Source organism: Rhagoletis zephyria, unplaced genomic scaffold (genome assembly GCF_001687245.7).
Source record: "Rhagoletis zephyria isolate East Lansing unplaced genomic scaffold, Rhagoletis_zephyria_1.1 Rzeph_scaffold_00110, whole genome shotgun sequence".
Classification (NCBI taxonomy): Eukaryota; Metazoa; Arthropoda; class Insecta; order Diptera; family Tephritidae; genus Rhagoletis; species Rhagoletis zephyria.
In genome coordinates, this window is record NW_016157194.1 from 434,767 (window position 1) to 457,740 (window position 22,974).

Genomic DNA, 22,974 nt, shown 5'->3' on the forward strand with positions numbered 1-22,974 from the left:
AACCAGCAAGAGTTCCATTCCAGTGATATACTTTCGTCACTCAGTGCTGTTTTATCAATACATTTAAAATCTCTGAACGTCAGGTTGGTAACTGACAATTCTTTGTTAAATTCAATATTAAAAGATAAAAATACTAGTTTATGGTCAGAGACTCCATCTAAGGAAAATTGGTCTACATCGCTTACACCAAAGAGATCTATCATGCTTGGCTTACAGTGTGGAGCAAAACGTGTTGCAAATTCGTTTACGACAGTTAATCCACAATTGGTAAAGTTTTTTAGTAATTGCCTACATTTAACATTATCCAGGAGAAGATCGACATTAAAATCACCACAGACGAGGACATTTACATAGCTCAAGGACAGTTCAGATATTTTTGAAAAAATAGTGGTAAAGTCATTAGACCTATGGGGATTATATACACATATTACAAGACACCTTTGAACATTATCACTAAACTCTATAAAAAGACTTTCAATTGTTTCAGGGCAGACAGATTTATGAACGACTTTACATTTAAGACTGGATTTGAAATAAATGGCAATGCCACCCCCTCTATGACCAGTGGACCTATCATTCCTTAACAGAGAAAAATCACAAAGAGCATAAGCAGAGTTAGCAATACAAGGTTTGAACCATGTCTCAGTTACACAGACCACATCAATATTTATTTCCCGTAACAAAAAGTTTAAATATTCAAGTTTATCAGTCGATAAACTTCGAGCATTAAAGTGGCAAATATTGAACCCATTATTATATTCGCACGTAAATTTCAGAGCTAGCCTAATATTATTACTGCTAGTGTATCTACACAAGGTACTAGTCATATGGATCACAGTTTGGGAGGCTTGCGAAACAGTCAGCTGCAGAGTACAAATAGAAGGAAAGGGAAGAAATGGGGTAGATGTGAAATAAAAAGAGGATAGAATCTGTCATGGCTATTATAAAAATAAGTATAAAAACAAAAGTAAGTACAAAAACAAAAACAAATCGTACAAAGATTCAATATTAACTAAAATAATAAAACATATGCTAAGTTTAAATGGCAGCTGCTAGACGCTCGACGCTCTCACGATTAAGAACTTTTACTCCTTCACTGCCGGCATGTTTTTTTGCGTAAATTTGTCCCCGTATTGAGAATACACTCACCAGCCGCGTTTGTCTTTTTAGCTGAGTAGCCAGTCGCATAAGCTCACGGTTCTTTTTTGTCAAGCATTCATGAACAAATATCTTTTCATCAGAATCAATTCCAATATTGCGGCGAGTTAATGCCTTTCGGCTAGATTTGAGAAATCGAGCAACTGCTACGAACAAACGAGAGCGATCATAAGCTGAATTTAGCTTTACAATGATTGGAGAGGGGTTTGTGTTGTTGGCGCTTTTGCTACTGAGACGCATACTAAAAGTAGAGCGAATTGGAAGTGGATGTAGGTTGATCGACTCACATAGTTGAGTAAACAACGAAGTTAAATTTTCTTCGGCTACCTGCGGAACATTATACATAATTGCATCCGCTGACACCAGTGCATTTTCCACCTCATCCAAGTGTTGACTCAACTTATTCATGTCACTGCTTTCATCTGCATTTAGCGTACTCACTCTCTCCTCCATAGTTTTCATAGCTACATAGTTTAAAGTTAGTTAGTTCAGCCGATACTTCACCCATTTTTTGCATTACTCGCTCTTCACTTTCTTTTATATTTGCCAGTATGTTTGCCATGTACGCTTCTAACTTTGCTTCAAGCCTCTCAAATGAACTTGCCGTTGTAGGACTGCTTACTCCTCTGACTTGCAGGTTTTGGGCGGGAAATTGCAGGGGAGAGGGAATATTGCGCGCACTCTTTCTCTGGCCCGACATATTTGTGTTCACTCAAAATTCGAATGACGAATACCGAGAAAATTATGCAAAAGTAAACAAATATCAGCTGCAGCCGTGGTGTTGTGCGGACAAAAGTTTTACCAGATATGGTTAAGAACTTTATTAAAAGCCGGTAATTACGTTAATACGCGTGATATAATGCAGCGCCACAAAAAACACGTCCACTCACAGTGACATTTCTTATTAGTATCAGAGAATTTTTCTGCAGCAAATGACATTTAAGGACCCCGTAGACTAACATTCATGAATGCTTTACATGACTCATGTTGTCTCAAGTTTCTTTTGTTTGCTCCTATGTATTATATATCTTATTTGCCAAAGCATTAAAAAAACTTTATTTAAATTTCCTTTCCATGTAGGCGAGAGAGCAAATATATACATAAATAAAAAGGAAAGTGGTGAAAAATATTCTCAAGAATATGAATGATCCATCCAGTCTAAATTAAACCGGTGCGATTGACCATCGATAGTGACGCAAAACCATCGATAGTTCTGGAAAATAAAAACCATCGATACTATCGATAGTACCATCGATAGTTTTGCAGCTCTACTAGCGTGTCTCAGTCCTTTGCCACAAAAGCGGCTATAACTTTTTTTTCTATTCAAAACAGTAAGAGTGCCACCTTTCTGAAATCCTTATTAAATGAGCAATTTTTTTATGTAATGTAAAGTTAGAGCTCAGTACACTTTTTTCACCAGAGATAGTCAAAGTTGGGGAAGAAAATATCAAAAAGTTAAAAATCCCAAAATAGTCCTAATTTGATGATGGTTCCTTAATATATTTTAACTACATTGCATTTGAGTATGGAGAAGCAAAAATAAAAACAAACATAAAAAATTTACTAAGTATAGCCTGGTTTGTAGATGCAGTTAAAGAAAATACATGAAAAGGCACGATTTTTTTTTTTAATTCAAAAAAATGTAAATATCTTCAAAAAGCGGTGCCTTTTACCGAAAATTTTTTGTTTATCAGGGAGCTCACCCCCCCCCCCCAAACTGCCAAACTTTAGGGGAAGGTAGGTGTGGTAGGGTGAGCTCCCTGATAAACAAAAAATGTTCAGGTAAAAGTGTCCCCGCTTTTGAAGTATTTACATTTTTTTTATTTAAAAAAATCGTGCTCTTTCATGTATTTTCTTTAACTGCATCTACAAACCAGGCTATACTTAGTAAATTTTTTATGTAAAATACTTCCAGACAGTTGCTTATCTATACTCAAATGCAATGTAGTTAAAATATATTAAGGAACCATCATAAAATTAGGACTATTTTGGGATTTTTACTTTTTGATATTTTCTTCCCCAACTTTCACTATCTCTGGTGAAAAAAAAATGTACTGAGCTATAGCTTTACATTACATAAAAAAATTGCCAATTTAATAAAGATTTCAGAAAGGAGCCACTCTTACTGTTTTTCGGATATCGAAAAAACGAAGGGCTTCGGAGAAAGTCGACATATCGAGGCCTAACCGCAAAAAATTTAAGATTTTTTTTCAAAACTTACTTCTTGATGCAGAAATACTCTAGGACCTAGAGTCTAGGTGAACAAAAATCTGACAGAGAGTCCCTATTTAGAAAATGAAAGCAAATTTTTGCCGAAATGCCGATTAAGGATAAGAAGATCGGCGCAAAGTTTAATGCTTCGGTTCTGAAGCGCCCCGCAAATGAGAAATTGGTAATTTAATTATAATTGTGGCGTATGTTTGGACTTTAGGGTGTATGTCAAGAATTTATTTACACTTTTAGCGGTGATAGCAGTAAATAAATATCACATTCGCTATAAAAAATTTCGAATTATGGACCGTTCCATGCGTTCTTCAAGTTGTCAAGTCAACTCCCCACAGGTGCAAAGAGCGCTAATGCATCAAAATTTAATTTTGAACAAAAATCGTTTGCGGTACATGCGGTTTGAAGGAAACATGAGACCGTCAAATTTTCGTTTGTTTGTTTAATTCTCTGAACCGCCCCTGTTGTGATATGGCACTTCATTCTAAATATGGAGTAGTTTACAAATATACACGTATACTTCTACAATCACAAAAATTTTCGTGTCTTTCTTTGATTTCGAATCGAAAACATTCCAGTAGCGAAAATGGTCACCGGTGACATCGTCATTAATGAGGATTTAGTGACATCGTCGCACTTGCTGTGAATCCTAAACGACATATAGCTGACAATGACACTGGTGACAATGTCATGCAGGTGTACTCCTATCAAAGACTTATAACAGACAATGTCTTGCAGCGCTTACTTATAAAAAGTCCATTGCGAGATACTGTCGCTTGAATGTCATTAATGATCACTGCATGACCAAGTCATGCAGATGACATCAACGACGAAATTACCATTTATTACAAACGGAGCCCAAAGTCATTTAAGACGTAACTTTTCCGTATAATACGGTAGACAGATTGATGGGATTATTTGCATTAGCAGCATTTATTTGCTTTAACTCGTGAATAATCCTCTCACAAATGCGCATTGGCTCGATGGAAATGCACGAAATAAATGAGCATTTATACTGGATTTTCCAATTTGCATTTGGCAACGCTGTCCAAAATTGGCATATATTTTCTATTGTGAATGGTGACTGTGGTTGACAGCACGGAAATAATTAAAAGAGAATCCGAAAACAAGCATATCAGAAGTAAGTTATTTTAAAAAATTTGTTAAAAATAAATGAAATATATTAAAAAAATGAATTATATCTAATTTCAGATGGCCAGCGACAAAAAACGCAGTACTTGGAGCACCAGCGACGAGAAAGTGCTATTGGATTTATGGGCGGAACGTGCGGATGACTTGCGACGGGCGAAGCGCAATCTGCATATATATGCGGATATATCGACACAGATGGCGTCAAAGTTTAGTGCAAAGGAGGTCCACATAAAAATCAGAAACATGACCCAAAGATATAGGTAAGTCATTTTCCATTTAACCATTCTGAACACTAATTGCAAATGTACTCAAAATTTCAGAGAAGAAAAGAAAAAGGTAGGACCATCTGGTGGGAGTCCCTCGCTGTGGAAACATTTTGACGCAGTCCACCAAATCATCGGTTTCAACGCAGCAAACAACGCTGAGATTTTAGAATCTTTTTCAATGGTAAAATTTCAGTTTCACACATAAATATATATGTAAATATATTTTTGTAAAACTTTAAAAATACATAAAACTTCTTAATTTTAGGATATATTGACATCAGGACCGCAGCCGGTGCCATCACCATCGAGTTTAGCGTCCCCATCCCCAGTGCCTCAGTCGTATCCATACGCTGCTGCTGCACCGTCATCAACCGCAGCACATCCATCGTCACCAACCGCTGTACCTTCACCGTCACCATCGCCTCAAACTTCGTCACCGCTTTCGTCGCCGGTGGAGTTGTCCAGTTCTTCGCCACTTGACACTTCGAACATATCTTCGACTGCAGCTTCCACATCCTCTAAAAGGAAAAGAAATTATATGGGTGAGGTGGTGCAATTAGCTAAAGAGCAAAACGAGCTGTTAAAAGTGGTCATAGACGACGGAAAAGTTTTAACAGCAGAATGCGTTAATGCTATTAAAGAGCAAAGTAGTGCTACAAAAGAATTCATTAGTTTAATGAAAAGCGTTTTGGAAAAACTGTAACTTTAAGTAGTATACATATGTATGTTTAAACACCCATGAACAAAAAAAAATGGGTGTGCGGCATTTTGATAAATTTTGTTTGTATTTGGCTTTTGTTTATTTAATGTTTATTAACATTTTACAAAATTCTAGCGTATTATATAACAAAGAGCATATGTAAAATTCCACATTTCAAAGTTTCGAATTCATAAAAACTGTTTTAGTAATATATTTAGACAAGTTTTTGGTATGCAGTTTTTTAAACCATTAAATTCTAGTATATTAAGTGCATCTTTAAGTAGCTGAGGATTCGAGCTGATTTTTAATAAATCTTTCTGCTGACCATATAAGGAAAATGTTTTCGCATACTCTATATGCGTAGAGCCATCAGCAAAAAAAATTATTAAAAATCAATGCGAATTCTCAGCCGCCCTGAAGATACACTTAATACACTAAAATTTAATGATTTAGAAAACTGCATACCAAAAAATTGTCTAAATATTCTGCTAAAAAAGTTTTATAAATTTTTCTAGATTTTGTACAAGCTTTGAAGTGTGGAATTTTACTTATGTTGTTTGTTGTATAAAACGCTAGAATTTTATAAAAAGTTAATAAACATTAAATAAAAAAAATCCAAATACTACCAAAATTTATCAAAATGCCGCAAAAAGTAGAATAAAAATTGATTTAATTTTGGTTTTAATCTAATTTTAGGCACATATATATGTATTTATGTAAGCAAAAGTTAATTGGAATAGAAAATAACTGAAAAGGAAATGAATTTAAATAAAAATAACTACTGCGAGCAGCAAAATAGAGTCTTTTTACTTACGAAAACTCATAGCAATGGCATTCCTTATAGCCGCTGCTGTTAGGTCATTTTCACCAACTCTTGTTGTGTGATTAGGTTGATTCCTTGCTGATCCGTATTCTGCTGCATCCTGCATCCAGACGGAAGAAACTTCATCGTTCTCAAGTTTTAAAAAATTGTGTAAAATACAGCAGGCCTGTATTATAACGTTAACAGTTTTAGGTGCTACTTGTAAGCCTCTCCCTATTTTTCGGAAACGAGCCTTCAGCTGGCCGAAAGCATTTTCGATCACACGCCGACATTTGGACAGTCGATAGTTAAAGAGTTTTTCAGCAGCTGGTTGGTTAGCTACATATGGATATGGTTTCATCATGTGGCGCGATAACCGAAAGGCCGAATCGCCCATAAGTAGCACAGGTATATTGAATCCGCCAATAAGCTCGCTATTTTGTACGAAAATGTCTGCGCTTTCATGAAATTGTTTTAATGAACTTTTTTCAAATATGTAAGAGTCATTATTTCTTCCAGTAGATCCAATGTTAATATACGTAAATTTTGACCAGTAAGTCCAAATAATTTAAAAATATACATATGCATGCGATACAGTGCAGCCATAAATTTACATACCTGTGATCACAGCTTGCCAATAAAACCACGGAATACCATCCTTTGTAATTGTGGTAATCTACGGCATCCTCCTTTCTTGGCTGCACTTCAATGTGACATCCATCTACAGCTCCAAAGCATTGCGGAAACCCTAGGACTGCGAAACCGTCTACGATTCTTTTGATTTCTTGTTGATTTGGAGGGTATGTATTAATGCAATCCGCAAAATTATCGCAAACTGAGTGGCAAAAATCCAGAACAATTTCACCAACAGTACTTCGGCCAACACCAAATAAACTAGAAACGGTTCTATACTCTGCTGCAGAACCCAATGAGAAAAGTGCGATAGCCACCCTCTTTTCGAGTGGAATACAACGCCTCAGGTTGCTATCATGTTTCGTACTTTTTCGCACACTTTTTGAAAATCCCTCCTATCGAGACGAAAGTTTTCTCTGAATCTTGCGTCGTCCATTGCACGGACATCGTGCTCCCAAAATCTGCTACTGCGGTCCTTTAGGGATACAACTAATGGTTAAAATCCTTATAAAAGAACATTTTTACTTACGAATTTCCAGATCCGCCGTACGTCGGACTGGGCATTTGCAATCCTTGCTCGTAGGATCGCGTGATTGCTCAAAATAGAATTTATTTGCGCCCTATTATTTATTAATTTAAGTAATAGTAACTGAATTTTTTCACAAAATAAAACTTGATTTTTTACGAACAGAATAGCTGTCAATAACAAAATTTTTCTTCTATCCATTTTCACTTGGCGATTACAGGAAACAAAATTCTTCGATATCAGCTGTTTAAATGCACAAGGTTGCCGTCTGTCAGGGTGAAATTTCAATTTGCATTTGTGCTCCTTAATTCAAATTAATTTTGTTCATCTGTCTACCATATAAGACTCTTAAGTGACTAATGCATGACATTCGCTACGGGGATATTGTGATCATATTGTACGGGCAATATAGGAGTATTACATATATGGAAACAAATCAAACACATGAACCGTTTTGGTATGGAACGTCCCATATTTAGGTTGTTGCCCTATAACTCGGAAATACTTCTTTGAATAATGATTTAATTACTAATTAATAATTAAATACGCTCAACTCGGGTAAAATTTCCTTTTAGCTACTTAACCAACCCTGCTGGTTGTTGGCAAGAAACATGTGATTAGTTTAACGGGATTTAGACACAAAAAACAATAGAAATTAGTAATTATGCGAGGTATTTGCGTAATATATATACTTATTTAAAATATAAATCATGTATATACGAAAACAAAAATTTCCCTCCATTTTCCCATTAATAATTTACAGTAGAGCAGTTTTTTCACTTAACAACACTACTCTTCAGGTCGCGTTTTTTTTTAACCGACCTGGGTGAACTCGGATAAATAGCCGAGTTTGTGTTGTTGCTTTGCGTGTATTTCGTCATTTAAGCGAGTGTTCTTTTGTAGCTCGGTTGCAAAATAATGGACCTACTATTAAATTTGATTATATAAATACAAGAAAAAATTAAAAATTTTGAACTAGATTTTTAAATTGAATCTTCTATAATCGAAATCCGGAAATACGGCCGGGTTTCAGCAAATATCCGGTCGGTAAGAGAAAAACGGATTCCACATTCCTAAAAAATACCTTTATTCCTGCGCCACCTAAAAACTTTTTTGGAGTTATTCCTTTTCATGTTAGTATACATTCCAAATATGAATATGGGACCATAAATACGTGGTTTTCTAATATCTCGACACTTGCGCCACCTAGCAGATTAATTCATCTTTCATATTGCATTGTCATCTGGTTCTGAGCTAAGTTTGAAGTTTCATCTCTGCAGCACATCATGAAGTTGGGAAAAAATTTATTGCAAGATTTGATTACAACAGGTGAAACATAATAAGAGCTTATAAAACCGGAACTTTAGCAACGAGAAATATGAATAAAAATATATTCTCGCAGTTTCCAATTCATTTAATTCGTATAATTTTCGCATGAATTTGATATCATAAGTATCAGTGTTATAAAGTATCGAGTACTTCTGAGCATCGAGTTCTTTCGTATCGATACTTTTAAAGATCGGGTATTTTTGAGAGTACTGAGTTAATCCCAAATTACGGATATGATTGGCTAACTAAAGAGGTTACAAGTATTGTACTTGAAAATTATTGAACTTTGAAATTGAGTACAATCATTTCTGAATACCGGTAAATGCAAATAGAATTCAGTACTTTTAAGTATCTATTCGACACTTAGTACTGAGTACTTTGAATCGAGCCTGAGTACTTGTATCAAAGTTATGATTGGAACAGATTATTTTTATACCCGAGCGCACTTGTGCACAAGGGTATATTAATTTTGTTCACATAACGGTTGTTTGTAACAGCCAAAACAAATCGAGATAGATATAGATATAGATAAATGTATACATAAATGCTCAGAATGAATAGAGAAATCGATTAAGCCATGTCTGTCTGTCCGTCCGTCTGTGTACACGATAACTCGAGCGAAATTTGGTATGTAGGTTTCTGGTAATCCAAGGTAGGTTGGTATTGAAAATGGGCGAAATCGGGCAGTAAGCACGCCCACTTCCCATATAACGGTATTTTATAGAAATACGAAAACTGCGATATTTTAGTAACTACTGAAGATAATTCACCCAAAATTGATATTTACAATAATTTTCAGACCAATTTGTTCCAAACTTGGCACAGTTATTTGCCATGATACAGCATACTAAATGGCCGAAAATTTTACAAATCGGACAATAACCACGCCCACATGCCATATAACGGTAATTTTCGGAAATACGAAAACTGCGATATTTTAGTAACTCCTGAAGATTATTCACTCAAAATTGATATTTACAACAATTTTTGTTCGAAAAATAAGAATATTATAAATTTTTGGAAAATGGGCATAGCCACGCCTACTTATGGTTACATGTGTATATATTTGTAACCGCTGCACCAATTTCTTCCAAACTTCCCAGCAAAAAATCGGTAATCGCTTTTAGTGGTAACGTGTTCTTGAAGGCATAGCGTTATAATGACTTCGAATTTTTTCGCTCCTTTTAGGCATTGCCGGTAATGCAAAGTAGAATGCTCTATAATATTTTATTTATTTCGCTTCTTTGTTTCATTTCGGGGAATGCAAAGTAGAATGTCCTATAATATTTCTTTTTTCATTCGCTTTTTTGCTTCATTTCGGGGAATGCAAAGTAGAATGTCCTACAATATTTTATTTGTTTCGCTTCTTTGCTTCATTTCAGGGAATGCAAAGTAGAATGCCCTACAATATTTTTTTTTATTTCGCTTCTTTGCTTCATTTCAGGGAATGCAAAGTAGAATGTTCTACAATATTTTTTTTTATTTCACTCCTTTGCTTCATTTCGGAGAATGCAAAGTAGAATGCTGCATCGTAGTCAGATGAAAAAGAGAATGACTATCCAAAAATTCTTTCTCTACCGTTACTTTCTGTGGAAATTTGTCTCGCATAAAAATCATGTTTTGCTTTGTTCAATTTGCGCGAAGTTGAAGTCAGTCAATGAAGTGAAGTACAAGAGTGAGGAAGCACAATTTTAAGCTTAATTAAATATGCATGTATGTACATACCGATTTTTAAGTAAAATCTAAATACCTAAATACATACATATGTATGTATAAAAACTGATTTATAAAAATTTTAATTAATTTTAATCTTTTAAGACATTTTCTGATTTCCATTTAATGTAAATAAGTATTTACTTATCTAGGCATTCTACATTTGTTTCTCTGTGAGGCATTCTTTGTGCGCTTCTCTGGATTCTGTTTATCCATGCGTTCTCCCTTCGTTTGAAGGTAATGCTGCGGGTAAGGTCTTACCGCCAATGACATGCCCATGTTAAAATAAGGCCTTCTTGAAGCGAAAGGGTAAGCGATTCCCATCGCCTAGCTCGTTTCCACTTTCGTTTCTGTGGTAATCGTGTTTTTTGCTGGGTTGGCACAGTTGTTGGCCTTGGTACAGCATACTAAATGGCCGAAAAATCGGACAATAATCACGCCCACATCCCATATAACGGTAATTTTCAGAAAAACGAAAACTGCGATATTTTAGTAACTACTGAAGATAATTCACTAAAAATTGATATTTGCAATGAGTTTTAGACGAAAAATAAGAATATTACAAAATTTTGGCAAATGGGCGTAGCCACGCCCACTTATTGTTACATGTGTATATCTTGGTAACCGCTACACCAATTTCTTCCAAACTTGGCACAGTTGTTGGTCCTGGTACAGCATACTAAATGGCCGAAAAATCGGACAATAATCACGCCCACATCCCATATAACGGTAATTTAGAGAAATACTAAATCTTCGATAAATCAGTAAATATTAAAGCTAATTTATTCAAAATTGATGCTTGGAACAATTCTTTACCAAGAAATACGTTTATGGTAAAATTTTGGAAAATGGGCGTGGCACCGCCCACTTATGATCACATATATGTATATCGGTAACCGTTCTACCAATTTGGTATTTTTATTGTGCTTGCCACTTAAAAGCAAAACGTTGAAAATTATTGAAATCGGACTATAATTACGGCCGCTTTTCATATAACGGTAAATTTCAGAAATGCTTGAAACTGTAATATTTCGAAATTTAAGGACGCTAATTTACTCAAAATTTATGCACCCCGGCTTACCATCTAGCGTTAGCTTTCGGAAAGGTGAAAAAACATATATTTAATACTTGCGCCGGGTATTTAATGTTCGGCTCCGCCCGAACTTAGACTTTCTTACTTGTTGAATACCGAAAACTTTCGGGCTCTTTTAAGTTCTGAGTACTTTTGAGTTCTTTTGTGAGTACTGAGCATTTTGGAGTAGTCAGTATCGATACTTTTAAATATTGGGTGTTGTCGATCCTTTTGAGAATCGAGTTCTGAGTACTTTTGATATCGATACTGCCCAACACTAATAAACATTGTGTTTCTAGTCTGGCTGTCGTTACTCGAAAATTTTATCTGAAAGAGGTGTTTTATTTCGTCACCCGTATGCCAGAAACATGAATTTGTAAAAATTAACATTTTGGAAAATCAAGTTTGAAAGTTTTTTTACGAGACTTAAGGCGCTTGCTCAAAGCAGGTTTGCTTTGCACGTCTTGGTTACTTTAATTTGCTTTTATTTACTTTGAAAACTCGTTTGGCCGAATAGGGGCTTGGAACGCTGTCAAAGCAACCGGCTGTGTTGTTAAAAAGTCAAGGGCTGTTCCTTTAATACTAAAAATTATTTTTCCACAAAATTACAGAAAATTTAAAACTAAATACAAATAACACAGCTCAATCTTCCTAGTAGCACTAATAGCACTGTACGGCAAAACCAATTTTTTTTCTGGGTATTGGACCAAACCAATTTTTTTTAAGAGATTGAGTCATAAGTAAAAAAAGTAAGTTCTCCGTTTTTCGAAGTTAGTCTCCAAAATCGAGACATGGGCCTTCGAAGTTCGAAATAGGACCTTTGGTAAAAAATTATATTTAATTATTGCATATAAATAACTAAAAACCTAAAAATACAGACGTAGTCCTCCTTTTGCACTTATTTAAATGGTATAAAACTTTTTTTGTGCAAACTTATGTATATTACAAGTGCTATAAAGGGTCAAAGTTCAGGTCTTCGAAAAATTAAATTCCTTATATTTCAAACAATTTTGAGCTGATTTTTTTTAAATTTATATCGTTGCAAAGGTGATTAAACCCTTTCTTTCGATATGCATATTTGTATACTTCGTATATAACCGATATGATGGAACATTTGCAAAACTTGAATTTGTCTCTACATGGAGAGAATAAAAATCTTTTTGATTTGTCGCAAATTATTTAAAGTTTTGAAGCTAAACTACGTCTTTTTATTCATGATCTCTAAACAAAAATATTTCATCATTTTCCATTGCTAGAAAAATATTGCACGTGGTTTAAAAGCAGATTTTGAAAAAAAGATTTGCTGATTTGATATTGGGCCGTATGAATAAAAATAAGCAATTGCTTTTTCTTAAAATTTCAGATCTTTTAATCAATTTATTCAAACAAAATTGAAGTAAAAGGTATGAAATTTTAAGAAAAAGCAATTGCTTAGTTTTTATTCATACGGCCCATTACTTAAATGTACGTTTACACACTTCAAACCCTTTTTTATGTTTGATAATTGAGGATGAATTTACAATTTCCGAAATTCTCCTTTTTAAGAAAAGCGAAAGAAAAAACGTTGGAATTTTCGGAATTAAAAGAAGATAAGGCACTGGAAATGCAACATAAAGCTTTGCCATTACTTGAATTCCGGCAACAAGTACCAGATGTAAAATATCCGCTGTTGAAAACAGATGCGTGCCGTATATTTTCAATTTTTGGTGCAACGTATAACTGTGAGTCTTTGTACTCTACAATGAAATTCGTAAAGTCAAAATACTGTTCACAATTAGTTGCATTCGCGTACCTGATAAAAGTTGCATTCGCGTGCCTGTTAGGTATTGAAAGTTATCAAAAACCATCAGCTTTTTGCGATCGCGTACGCAAAAAACTTGCAATGTAGGGGAAATTGTGAGAGCAAAGTGACATTTCATTTTGAGGGGAACCTGTTAGTTTCTACTGGAACAATTTGCCAACAGCAATTTGTCAACAAGAACACAGCTGATCGAAAACAGGTGGTTGGAATTTACGCAAACCCCTAAATTGAATTTGATGGTTTGGAAGTTAAAATAGTACAATGCGTCTAATTAAACTTGTAAAAAGGAAGTAATTAATCGTTTAGTCAGTGAACTGTGGTAGGATGAGACTACCGGATGTCAATTTTATACTTTTGAAACAAAATTTCTAAAAGCTGTTCGACTAATTTGCAAGTCTCTGCAAATTTTCTGGTTGCATACTATTTTAGATATATTTGTCTAGTGAAAGAAAAGATGACATTTCGCCGGAATTTTGCTGTTGGACATTTTTTACTGGAGATTTTGAACGAACGTACCTTATGACTAACCAACATTTAACAGAACGGTTACGAAAGGCTTTAACTGACGTAAAACCAGATTGTGAAAATTTTGCCAAAGAGTTCTTTTGAATTTTCTTTAATATCTATCTCATGTACATAATCGGCATATATCTTAAGGACGAGGACACGTAAAAGTTAAAAATTTAAAAAATAGAAATATTAACAAAAACTAACAAAACCTACGATCACAAGATCAAGTGTAAATAGCATCGGAATAGCTGCGCTAGATTGTAGTTGGCTTAACACATGAAAAATGTGGAAGAGGCAACAACAGTTTGCGTGGCGAACTTAGCTCAGTGGGTATGACTACTGACTTTGACGGATGGGGTCGTTACATCGAATCCCAGTTGAAGAAGTCTGATGAGGAGATGTGGTGATCTACGAAATAGCAGCTATAACTTCTACCAAAATGTAGATTGTTGTTTTTTCCGCCAAAATATTGATTAAAAAATGGCTTCAAGCTTAACAAAATTGTTGAATATATTTGTTATAAGGTCATAAATAACAAAAAAAAACAAAAAACAAATATATAATATACAGCGTGGCGACGAATAACTGTTACCCGTTTTTTTTTTTGAGAAATAAAAAGGTCCTTTATAGATTTTGCGAAAAAAGTATTTTATTGTTAATTTTCCACAGATTTCACTTTAGTTGTAATAATTAGTTTTTAAATTTGAATCCTTATTTACATTTGCCAGCAGTGTAAACTGTGAGAGAAAAGTTCATTTGGCACGCAGGTTCAGTTAATTTATTCCATATCTTCTGTAACCATAGGCAAATTTTCTCCATTTTGAGTCCCTTATACTCTCCCTTTTGTCCAACCTAAGGCCTCATACTGAAAAATCGAATGGGCTTGGAACAGGGGATGACCATCATTCGACCACCCTTATACAGTTTTTCTTTTTTGTATTTTTTTATACAAAGCCTAAGAAAAAATACACCTTACAATACTTGCGTGCCAAATGAACTTTTCTGTCAAAGTTTAAACTGCTGGCAAATGTAAATAGGTATTAAAATTTAATAACTAATTAAATTAGTAAAGTAAAATCTATGGAAAATTCCCTGCTGAAGTCTAGAAAAAAAGAAGTCTGATGAGGAGATGTGGTGATCTCCGAAATAGCTGCTATAGCTTCTACCCCTTAGAGTTTGTTGCTTTTTCAATTTTTTCTAATAAACAATCATGGTACAAAGCTCAATAAAAAATATTTAAAAAAAAAAATACTTTTTTCGCAAAATCTATAAAGGACCATTTTTTTCTCAAAAAAAACCAAGGTAACAGTTATTCGTCGCCACCGTGTATAAAAAATCTGCTTTATACCCGGTATAGTTTCTAGAAACAAAGGAAGTCCTTTTCTATTTTAAAATTCAAGTGGTTCAAAAAATATCGTGAATTTTTCAAACGAATTATGTATTACAAAAACAAATTACGAATGTTGTGGCCTAAATATTGTTTTCTTTATAAAAAAGCGCAAATGTAATGTTTAAATCAGCAGTCCAATATGACTGTATTAAAGTTTTAAAAGAAAACGAATAATTTTTATTTAAAATGAGTTTTTTCAAAAACGGCTCGAAAAGTTTCGGTCTGTAAAATTTTGAATCATTATTTATAACGTAATTAACACAAATTAGTAAAAAAAAAATTATGTGCTATGACCTTCAAGCTAAAGTTGGTTCAGGCTCACAGTGAAGTACATACATGTCTAATTGTATCTTCTTTGCTTCTTCCAACCTTTCTTTTCATTTGACTCCCTTTGGCTGAATATCACACCTGGTCTGATGGCTCTAACAACACAGCTGAATTTCTCACCTCACAGTCGCGCACCGAAGAGGCGATTTTTTATCGCGTACGTGCTGCTGAGCTTGCGACCGATGACTACGCGTTAGTAGTAGCGGCTGCTACGGCTTTACGCCTGTCTGATCGCAAGGTGGAATCCGAAAGTTGGTACCGCAAGGTGAGGCAAAGGAAGAGCAATAAATTCCTACAAGAAAATCAAATTCACTGCCATTAAATAATCTACTTTTCTCTTTTCAAAATTAAACAAATAACTATGTTCTCTGTTCCATATTCCACGATTGCAGGCGGTGACGATGAGACCCAACGACGCCCACGCCCATACAAACTTGGGTGCCATTCTGCATCTGCTGGGACGCACCACACATGCGGCTAATAGCTACCAAGAAGCCTTAAGATTGCAGCCAGGGGATCCGACAACATTAGGAAATCTCGCAAAGCTGGACGTCATTAAATCGAAGTGAATGCATTTGAATGCATTCTTGAGGAAAGTGATGTCATGGGTATGACTTTGTCAATACCTGACTAAGCTCAATTGTAATATGATAAAAACTGCTGCAGTAGGAATTAGAGTTTTGAACAGTTTTTGGATAAACAAGAAGATCGAAATATTTTTTATAAAGATTAACATAAAATTGTGTATATAATTCAATAACATAAAAGGACTTGAAATTCTTCACATTATCAATAACAAAATACCAAACGAAAGAGGAACTTCATGCACAAAAAGTGGGATTTAGCTCAGCTGAAGAATTTGTATTGAAAATCGAGTCAGAGCTAAGCTCACTTTTTATACGTGAGGATGATTAATTAAGTTTGTAGCTTCAAAGTAAATTGGAGGAATTAAAACAAAACAATAATAAAATACGTGTTTGCATATATATAATTATGTAGTTTAGCCGCTTGTAAATAACAGCTATGCGGATCATAAAGTCTACGTATGTTGGTTTTGTGTTATTTACTTAATTCAATTTGTGTAAATTCTCAAACTGAACGAGTATGTATTTGTTGCAAGACGCAGAATTAAAAAATCGTTGGGCAGCGAAAAGCATTTAAGTATTGTTAAAATCCGAAATTGTCGACTATAAGAAATGTAAATTTATGTTTAAATATGATATCATATACATATACATAACTGAGGAAGGCAATGATTATGAAAAGCTAACAATAAGCAAGGTAATGGGATTAGCCAAGTGCTAGAGAAGGGATGAGTTAATGTAATGTGTGTAATACGAATAATAGTAAATATAAATTATGAAAGTGTAAATGATAATAACTGCTTAATGTAATGAATATTGTATCAAACAGAGGTCATATTGAAATACATACATACATGAAAATAATTTAAATACATGAATGAACAATAAATACTTATACAAAAATATTTTAAAGTTTAAGATTGTAAAAATTTAGGTATTTGACACAGTAAGTATTACCTTCGTCATTTAGTTCGTTAGCCACCATCAGGACCAGGTATTGCCTAATATTACACTGGTCAACAGTGGTTTTGGCGCCAAGGAGCTATAATTCTTTTTTAACTTAGGACTTTATACTGATTACATATGTATGTAAAGATAAATTCTTATTACTTCCTAGGCGCAGTCTTCTACAGTTTTTACTTGTTCAGAAAAACAAAAATTTTCATCAAAAACTGCATTTAATAAATTATAATGTACATACAAACTTTCATTTTCGGAACTTTCTTGAATTAGGTGTACTAGAACAATCACGTTGCATCCCCCAGGAGAAGTTGCCCATCATATGACGATCCCTCGGCCTTGGTGCTGTTTATGTAGGGCACTTCCGTGGCCATATTACACCCTAAGGTTTTAAAGCTCTCCACCATGTCGTTTACGATTTCGGAGAAAGTACTTGACTTTTAATTTCCCAGAAAATTTTTATTGAATTCTACAAACGAAGTTCACGCAGGACATTCGAAATCGCTCACTGAACTTAAAAAATCGACACCCTTTATTAACATTCTTATTTGGGGGCCATAAAACTGCCCCGCTTTTATCTTTTTTATTATTACAACGCTTTTATCAACTTGCAATGTTGTATGCTCAGACCACCATACTATAAATATAGCAGAGCTGTGTAATGATTGAATCAATTGAGTGTGCATTCTCATTTTTTTCGTTTCAAAAATGTGATTGTTTGGTTTAAAAAATTTGACAACCACTCTTGAGATTGGTTACAAATCGTAAACACTATATATGTAGAGTGTTATGGAATGGTTGAGACCCATTCTCATAGAGAATGTGAATGCAAAAAAAAACTCAATCATGTATGATTGTACGTTTATGGGAATGCAATCTGTCATTATCAATCAGTACTAATACTATTTGTTGTATCAGGGTTGAAATTTTTGTACTCAAAATGTGAAATCTGAAGATTGCCATCTCCCTTAAAATAACTAAACAAATAAATATTTGGTGCTGAAATATTTTTCTAAGTGTTTGGCCGAGCTTCTCCTCAAACTTGAGGCATGAGTTCTGTTGTTGGGACACAAATGGAGACACTTACATATTTAAGGCTGACACCGAACGCCAAATGATTATATAAAAAGAGTTTTCAAGGCGGAAATATACTCGGAGGTTTGTAATTGCGTGCCGAAGGACTACTGCTATTTTGGGTTATGATCTGACCAGGGATCTAACCATGGTTCTATGGAGTGGAAGTACGCACATGTATGTATACATCAGGGATGAAAAATGGAAATTTCAGATTGTACCTAATATCATAAAATAAATGTACCTAAATGAGATAGACTGTACCTAAAAAAAATTACATCATTCATTTGTATTATTATTATAAATTTTTTTTAAAACATGAATACAAAAGATGGATGTACTTTAAACATGATTAGGTTTTTTTTTAACAGAGCCTATATCTATAGACTATAGTCTAATGGGAATCGAAGAAGCATTGTTTTTGTTTAATTTTGACTACTGAAAAATATTGGCGAAAAAGACAAAAAACACACTTTTCGAAGTGTACTTCTTTATCCAGCTTTTTATAAAACAACAGGAAAAGTCTGCTAGAAAATAATCAAATTGCCGTAAGTAACTTCGAAAGCATTTTAAATATATTTCCAGAAATCAAAAAGCGAATATGGGTCAAATAGCTGTAGTTCTCATCTAAAGAAAATATGAAATTTGAAGACATCCCAGACACTGGACTGTATGTAGGGATGCAAATGATGCATCGATGTTTTCAAAACATCGATGTTTCGTCCAAAAAAATCGATGTTAATATCGATGTTTTGCTGGAGGATACATCGTCGATACATCGACTAGGAAAGTGAAAAACATCGACATCGTTCACTCACTCCGTTCGTATTGTGCCGAACGACCAGTGGCAAGCGAGCGCTTGTTTTCGGAAGCTGGTGCAACCATCATTCAGGATAGAAGCAGGCTTTTGGGGGCTAGATTATCAAAGCTTGTTTTCTGAACTAATTTCAAAATGTTTATTCATATTTAAATAAATAAGATTTACATATTTAAGATACATCATAATAATAAAACAGGTGCAAGTTTTAAGCGGCTAAAAATCGCTTTGATTTTTAATGATTTTTTGGCGGCTTTTGCGTTTTTTTCAAATAAAAGGTTAAAAATCAAGGCGATTTTTAACGGCTTTTTCTAAAAATTCAGATAAAAAAGTTCAAAATTAAGATAAAAATTTGTTAAATTTTTCAAAGTTTTGTATAAAGTTATGGTTTGCAGCGGATATGTGAATCTAGTTCTTTCGAGTTTAAAAAATATTTCAGGCTACATTTTATTTCGTGTAGTAGATGAGATATTAAAACATCGGTAAAACATGATGTATCGTTTTTATAACCGATGTTTTTTGACATCGATGTTTGTTGCGGGAACATCGATGTTTTTAAGAGCATCCCTAACTGTATGGGCGAATAAAGGCTGGTTTTCATTATGTCATATTTTGACAACAAAATTTTTGAACCTATTTTGACACAACTTTCTTTCCTTTATCCCTATTTTTACCGATGATATTATGGGCTAAAAACTTACAAATAGCCACTTTAACAGCGCATGTACATGCCTGAAGGCCTATTATGATCTAAATCAATCAAAAGACCATTTTTTAGTCTCATTTGACAATTTGTTTTCACTTATTTGACCGCAAATGCCATTTAATTTGACTTAGTGAAAATAAGCGTTAAGATTAATAGAAAAAAATTACGAATTTGAGGATAGCTAAGTAAAGTGTTAATTTTTCGTAGTAGCTGCTCTAAAAACAGTGTAAGATGTTTAAGATAATACTTAATATGACTTTTTTGAATTCTTCCTTTTGACCTCTTTTCTTTCGAATTGTTTATTCTTCAAAATGAAATCGAAGCTTTTCGCGTGCCTACAAGTAAATATATTAGCACGGTAAAGGAAAAAGAAAAAAAAAACTAAAAATGCATCTGATCAAAAGATGATTGTACCTAAAATCTAGTGGCTGTACCTAATGTACCTTTAAGTCATCAAACGTCGGAAAAAGGTACAATTGTACCTACTTTTTCATCCCTGGTATACATTATTCCCTTATTTGTTCTCAAAATGCATGACAACTATAGTACGTTTGCAAACAATTAATAACATTTTGTGATAAATAGTTTTACAAATGTATTAGGATATCAAATTTGTGTTTTAGTAAAGTATCAATTAAATAAATTATTATTGTAAANTTATTCCCTTATTTGTTCTCAAAATGCATGACAACTATAGTACGTTTGCAAACAATTAATAACATTTTGTGATAAATAGTTTTACAAATGTATTAGGATATCAAATTTGTGTTTTAGTAAAGTATCAATTAAATAAATTATTATTGTAAATTATTATTATAATAAATAGATATAAAAATGTTTATATTTGGCAACTCTTAGACTTTTCTTTAATTGCAACAAATGACAGATGTAAACAAAATAAAAAAATTATTGTAATTTTACAAATTTAAAGAAAACGGGCATTCTTTACAAAAAATATAGTAAGGGATCGAATTGCGAATATTTTTCTTACAATACCAAGTGCCTCCAAGAAGTGTTAAACCACTAAATACCTTAAAAAAACGCCTTCAACAATTCGAAACGAGAGCGAAGTGCAGTGTTCAATTGTGATCGAAATTGCAGGCAAAATTTGTGCGTTTGTAATTAATGTTTTATTTGAAGAAATGTTGCCCCTTGTCATTAAAAATAAGCAAACCAAAGGTCTCCTCCCCACCCGCCTTCCCACTGGTGGTTACATAATACTTGAATAGCCCCTTAATTAACATTTGCTTGTTTTGTGCACGCACGGCCATTTAAACAGGCATGTCTGAATCGATTTCCTTCAACATTCTTAGCAATTCGATGTGCATTTTTATTGTTATCTGTTGCAAACAGACATTTTAGGAACTAAATAGGTTCTAAAATCTCTGTACACAAGCGCACTTATTTTTAACAGTTTCCAGTTTATGCAATATTGGTCAAAACCAGGGACGTGAACCGGTTTTGAACCGAACCGGTTTTGAACCGGAAAACCGCTTTTTATACCTTTCATGAGCATGAAATGGTATTATAACTTTGGTCCGATGTTTGTAAGTACCAGAATAAGAAGAGATAGACCCATTAAAATGTATACTTAAATGATCAGAACGGCGAGCTGAGTCGATTTAGCCATGTCCGTCTGTCCGTCTGTCNATCAACAGAAAACTTAGAGTGAAAATTACAAAGATCGGGTCACTATAACATATAGCTCTCATAAAACTGATTGTTCAGATATAAGATTTTTCGTTATAACTCCTCCATTTAAGTAGCTAGACACATGCACTGTTGTCACTTATTATCAAAAGAATACTTTCAGTGAAAATGGCGAAGATCGAGTCACTACAACCTATATCTCCCATACAACTGATTGTTCAGATATGAGATTTTTTGCCATAACTTCTTCATTTATGCAGCTAGGAACATCAAAATTCGCACCGTTTCCACTCATTGTTAACAGAATACTTATAGTGAAAATAACAAAGATCGGGTCACTGTTACATATAGGTCCCATACAACTGATTTTTCAGATATGCGATTTTTTGTTATAACTACTCAATCTACGCAGCTAGAAACATGAAATTTCGCACTATTTTCACTCATTATCAACAGAAAGTTTACAGTAAAATTAACAAAGATCGGGTCACATTAACCTGTTTATTGCCCCCATACAACTGATTGTTCAGATATGGGGTTTTACTGTAAAACTCCTTTATTTGGACAGCTAAAACCAATAAATTTCGTAAGCTATTTTTTAAATAATAATACAAAGTCAACTGAGAAAATCGTCAAAATCTATGCTGTATAATCTTAATCTCTTGTACCACTGATTGTTCAGATACCAGTTTTTGCGATATATGTATCTCCTTTATGTAGGAAGCTAAACCCATTAAATTGTGTTACCGGTTTACGCACCGACCACACAGCAATGAAAATCACTTAGATTGGTGCTATATAAGGTATATCTTCCATACCTCTGATTGTTTAGCTAGAATTTTTAATATATGTATCTCCTCTGTCTATGTCTGCTGTGAATATATAAATTTTTTCAAATGCAGTAATCTGTTAACGTAAAATTTTCAGATGCTCATGAAAGGTATGGAGCCTTCGGCATAGCCGAAGACAGCGCTGCTCTTACTTGTTTCTATTAATTAACTGAACCATTAACCGAACCGAAATTTTCCCCAAATGTTTGATCCGAACCGAAAACCGAACCACTTTCTATAAAGGTTTAAAGGTTCGTTTCACCCAATTTTCAATAGATAAATGTACTCACATTTTTTTTTTTTTTTTGTTAAACATGGTAATACCTACCATGTTTGTTTACCATGTGACAATATATAATGTAACGGCAACCCATCTCATTTGATAGACACTTGACCCTTAACCTTGCGCGTTGTTGCATTTGACACTCGACACTTAAACTTGCGCGTTATTATTTTGTTTTTCGAACCGTTGAACCGAACCGAAACTCCGGTTTAAAGACTAAAAAAACCGCGTTGACGAACCAATCCAAAAGTGCAAAAACGGTTCGAACCGAAATTTTTCATCTGGTTCACGTCCCTGGTCAAAACAGCTTTTATTTATTTTATGTATTATGTGATTTTTGGAAGTGTCGAATACAAAAAAGTGCTGTGACTGGGTTTATGTAATTTAAGATTGTATTGATGATTACTAATAATCAGGGAACGGATTTTTAGGACCTAAAAACCTATAAAAAAGGCAAAATAAAGTAAT

General features: G+C 34.0%; 2 protein-coding genes across 2 annotated transcripts in view; both read left to right on the top strand.

Moving 5' to 3' along the window:
* The window catches only part of Tmtc2 (Transmembrane O-mannosyltransferase targeting cadherins 2), a gene marked incomplete at its 5' end in the record, with an annotated part of 350,919 nt that extends 333,847 nt beyond the window's left edge, over nt 1–17,072 (top strand). Inside the window, 2 exons of the mRNA XM_017634028.1 lie at nt 15,710–15,867; nt 15,995–17,072. Coding sequence (XP_017489517.1) covers nt 15,710–15,867; nt 15,995–16,171 — 335 coding nt within the window. The remainder of the gene's footprint in view (nt 1–15,709; nt 15,868–15,994) is intronic.
* Nucleotides 4,278–5,560, top strand: LOC108377761 (mediator of RNA polymerase II transcription subunit 15-like). The gene is made up of 4 exons (XM_017634038.1): nt 4,278–4,522; nt 4,594–4,793; nt 4,854–4,980; nt 5,065–5,560. The coding sequence occupies exons 2-4, from the start codon at nt 4,594–4,596 to the stop codon at nt 5,500–5,502; spliced, it is 765 nt and encodes a 254-aa protein (XP_017489527.1). The 5' UTR covers nt 4,278–4,522; the 3' UTR covers nt 5,503–5,560.
* Nucleotides 17,073–22,974: the final 5,902 nt, after the last annotated feature.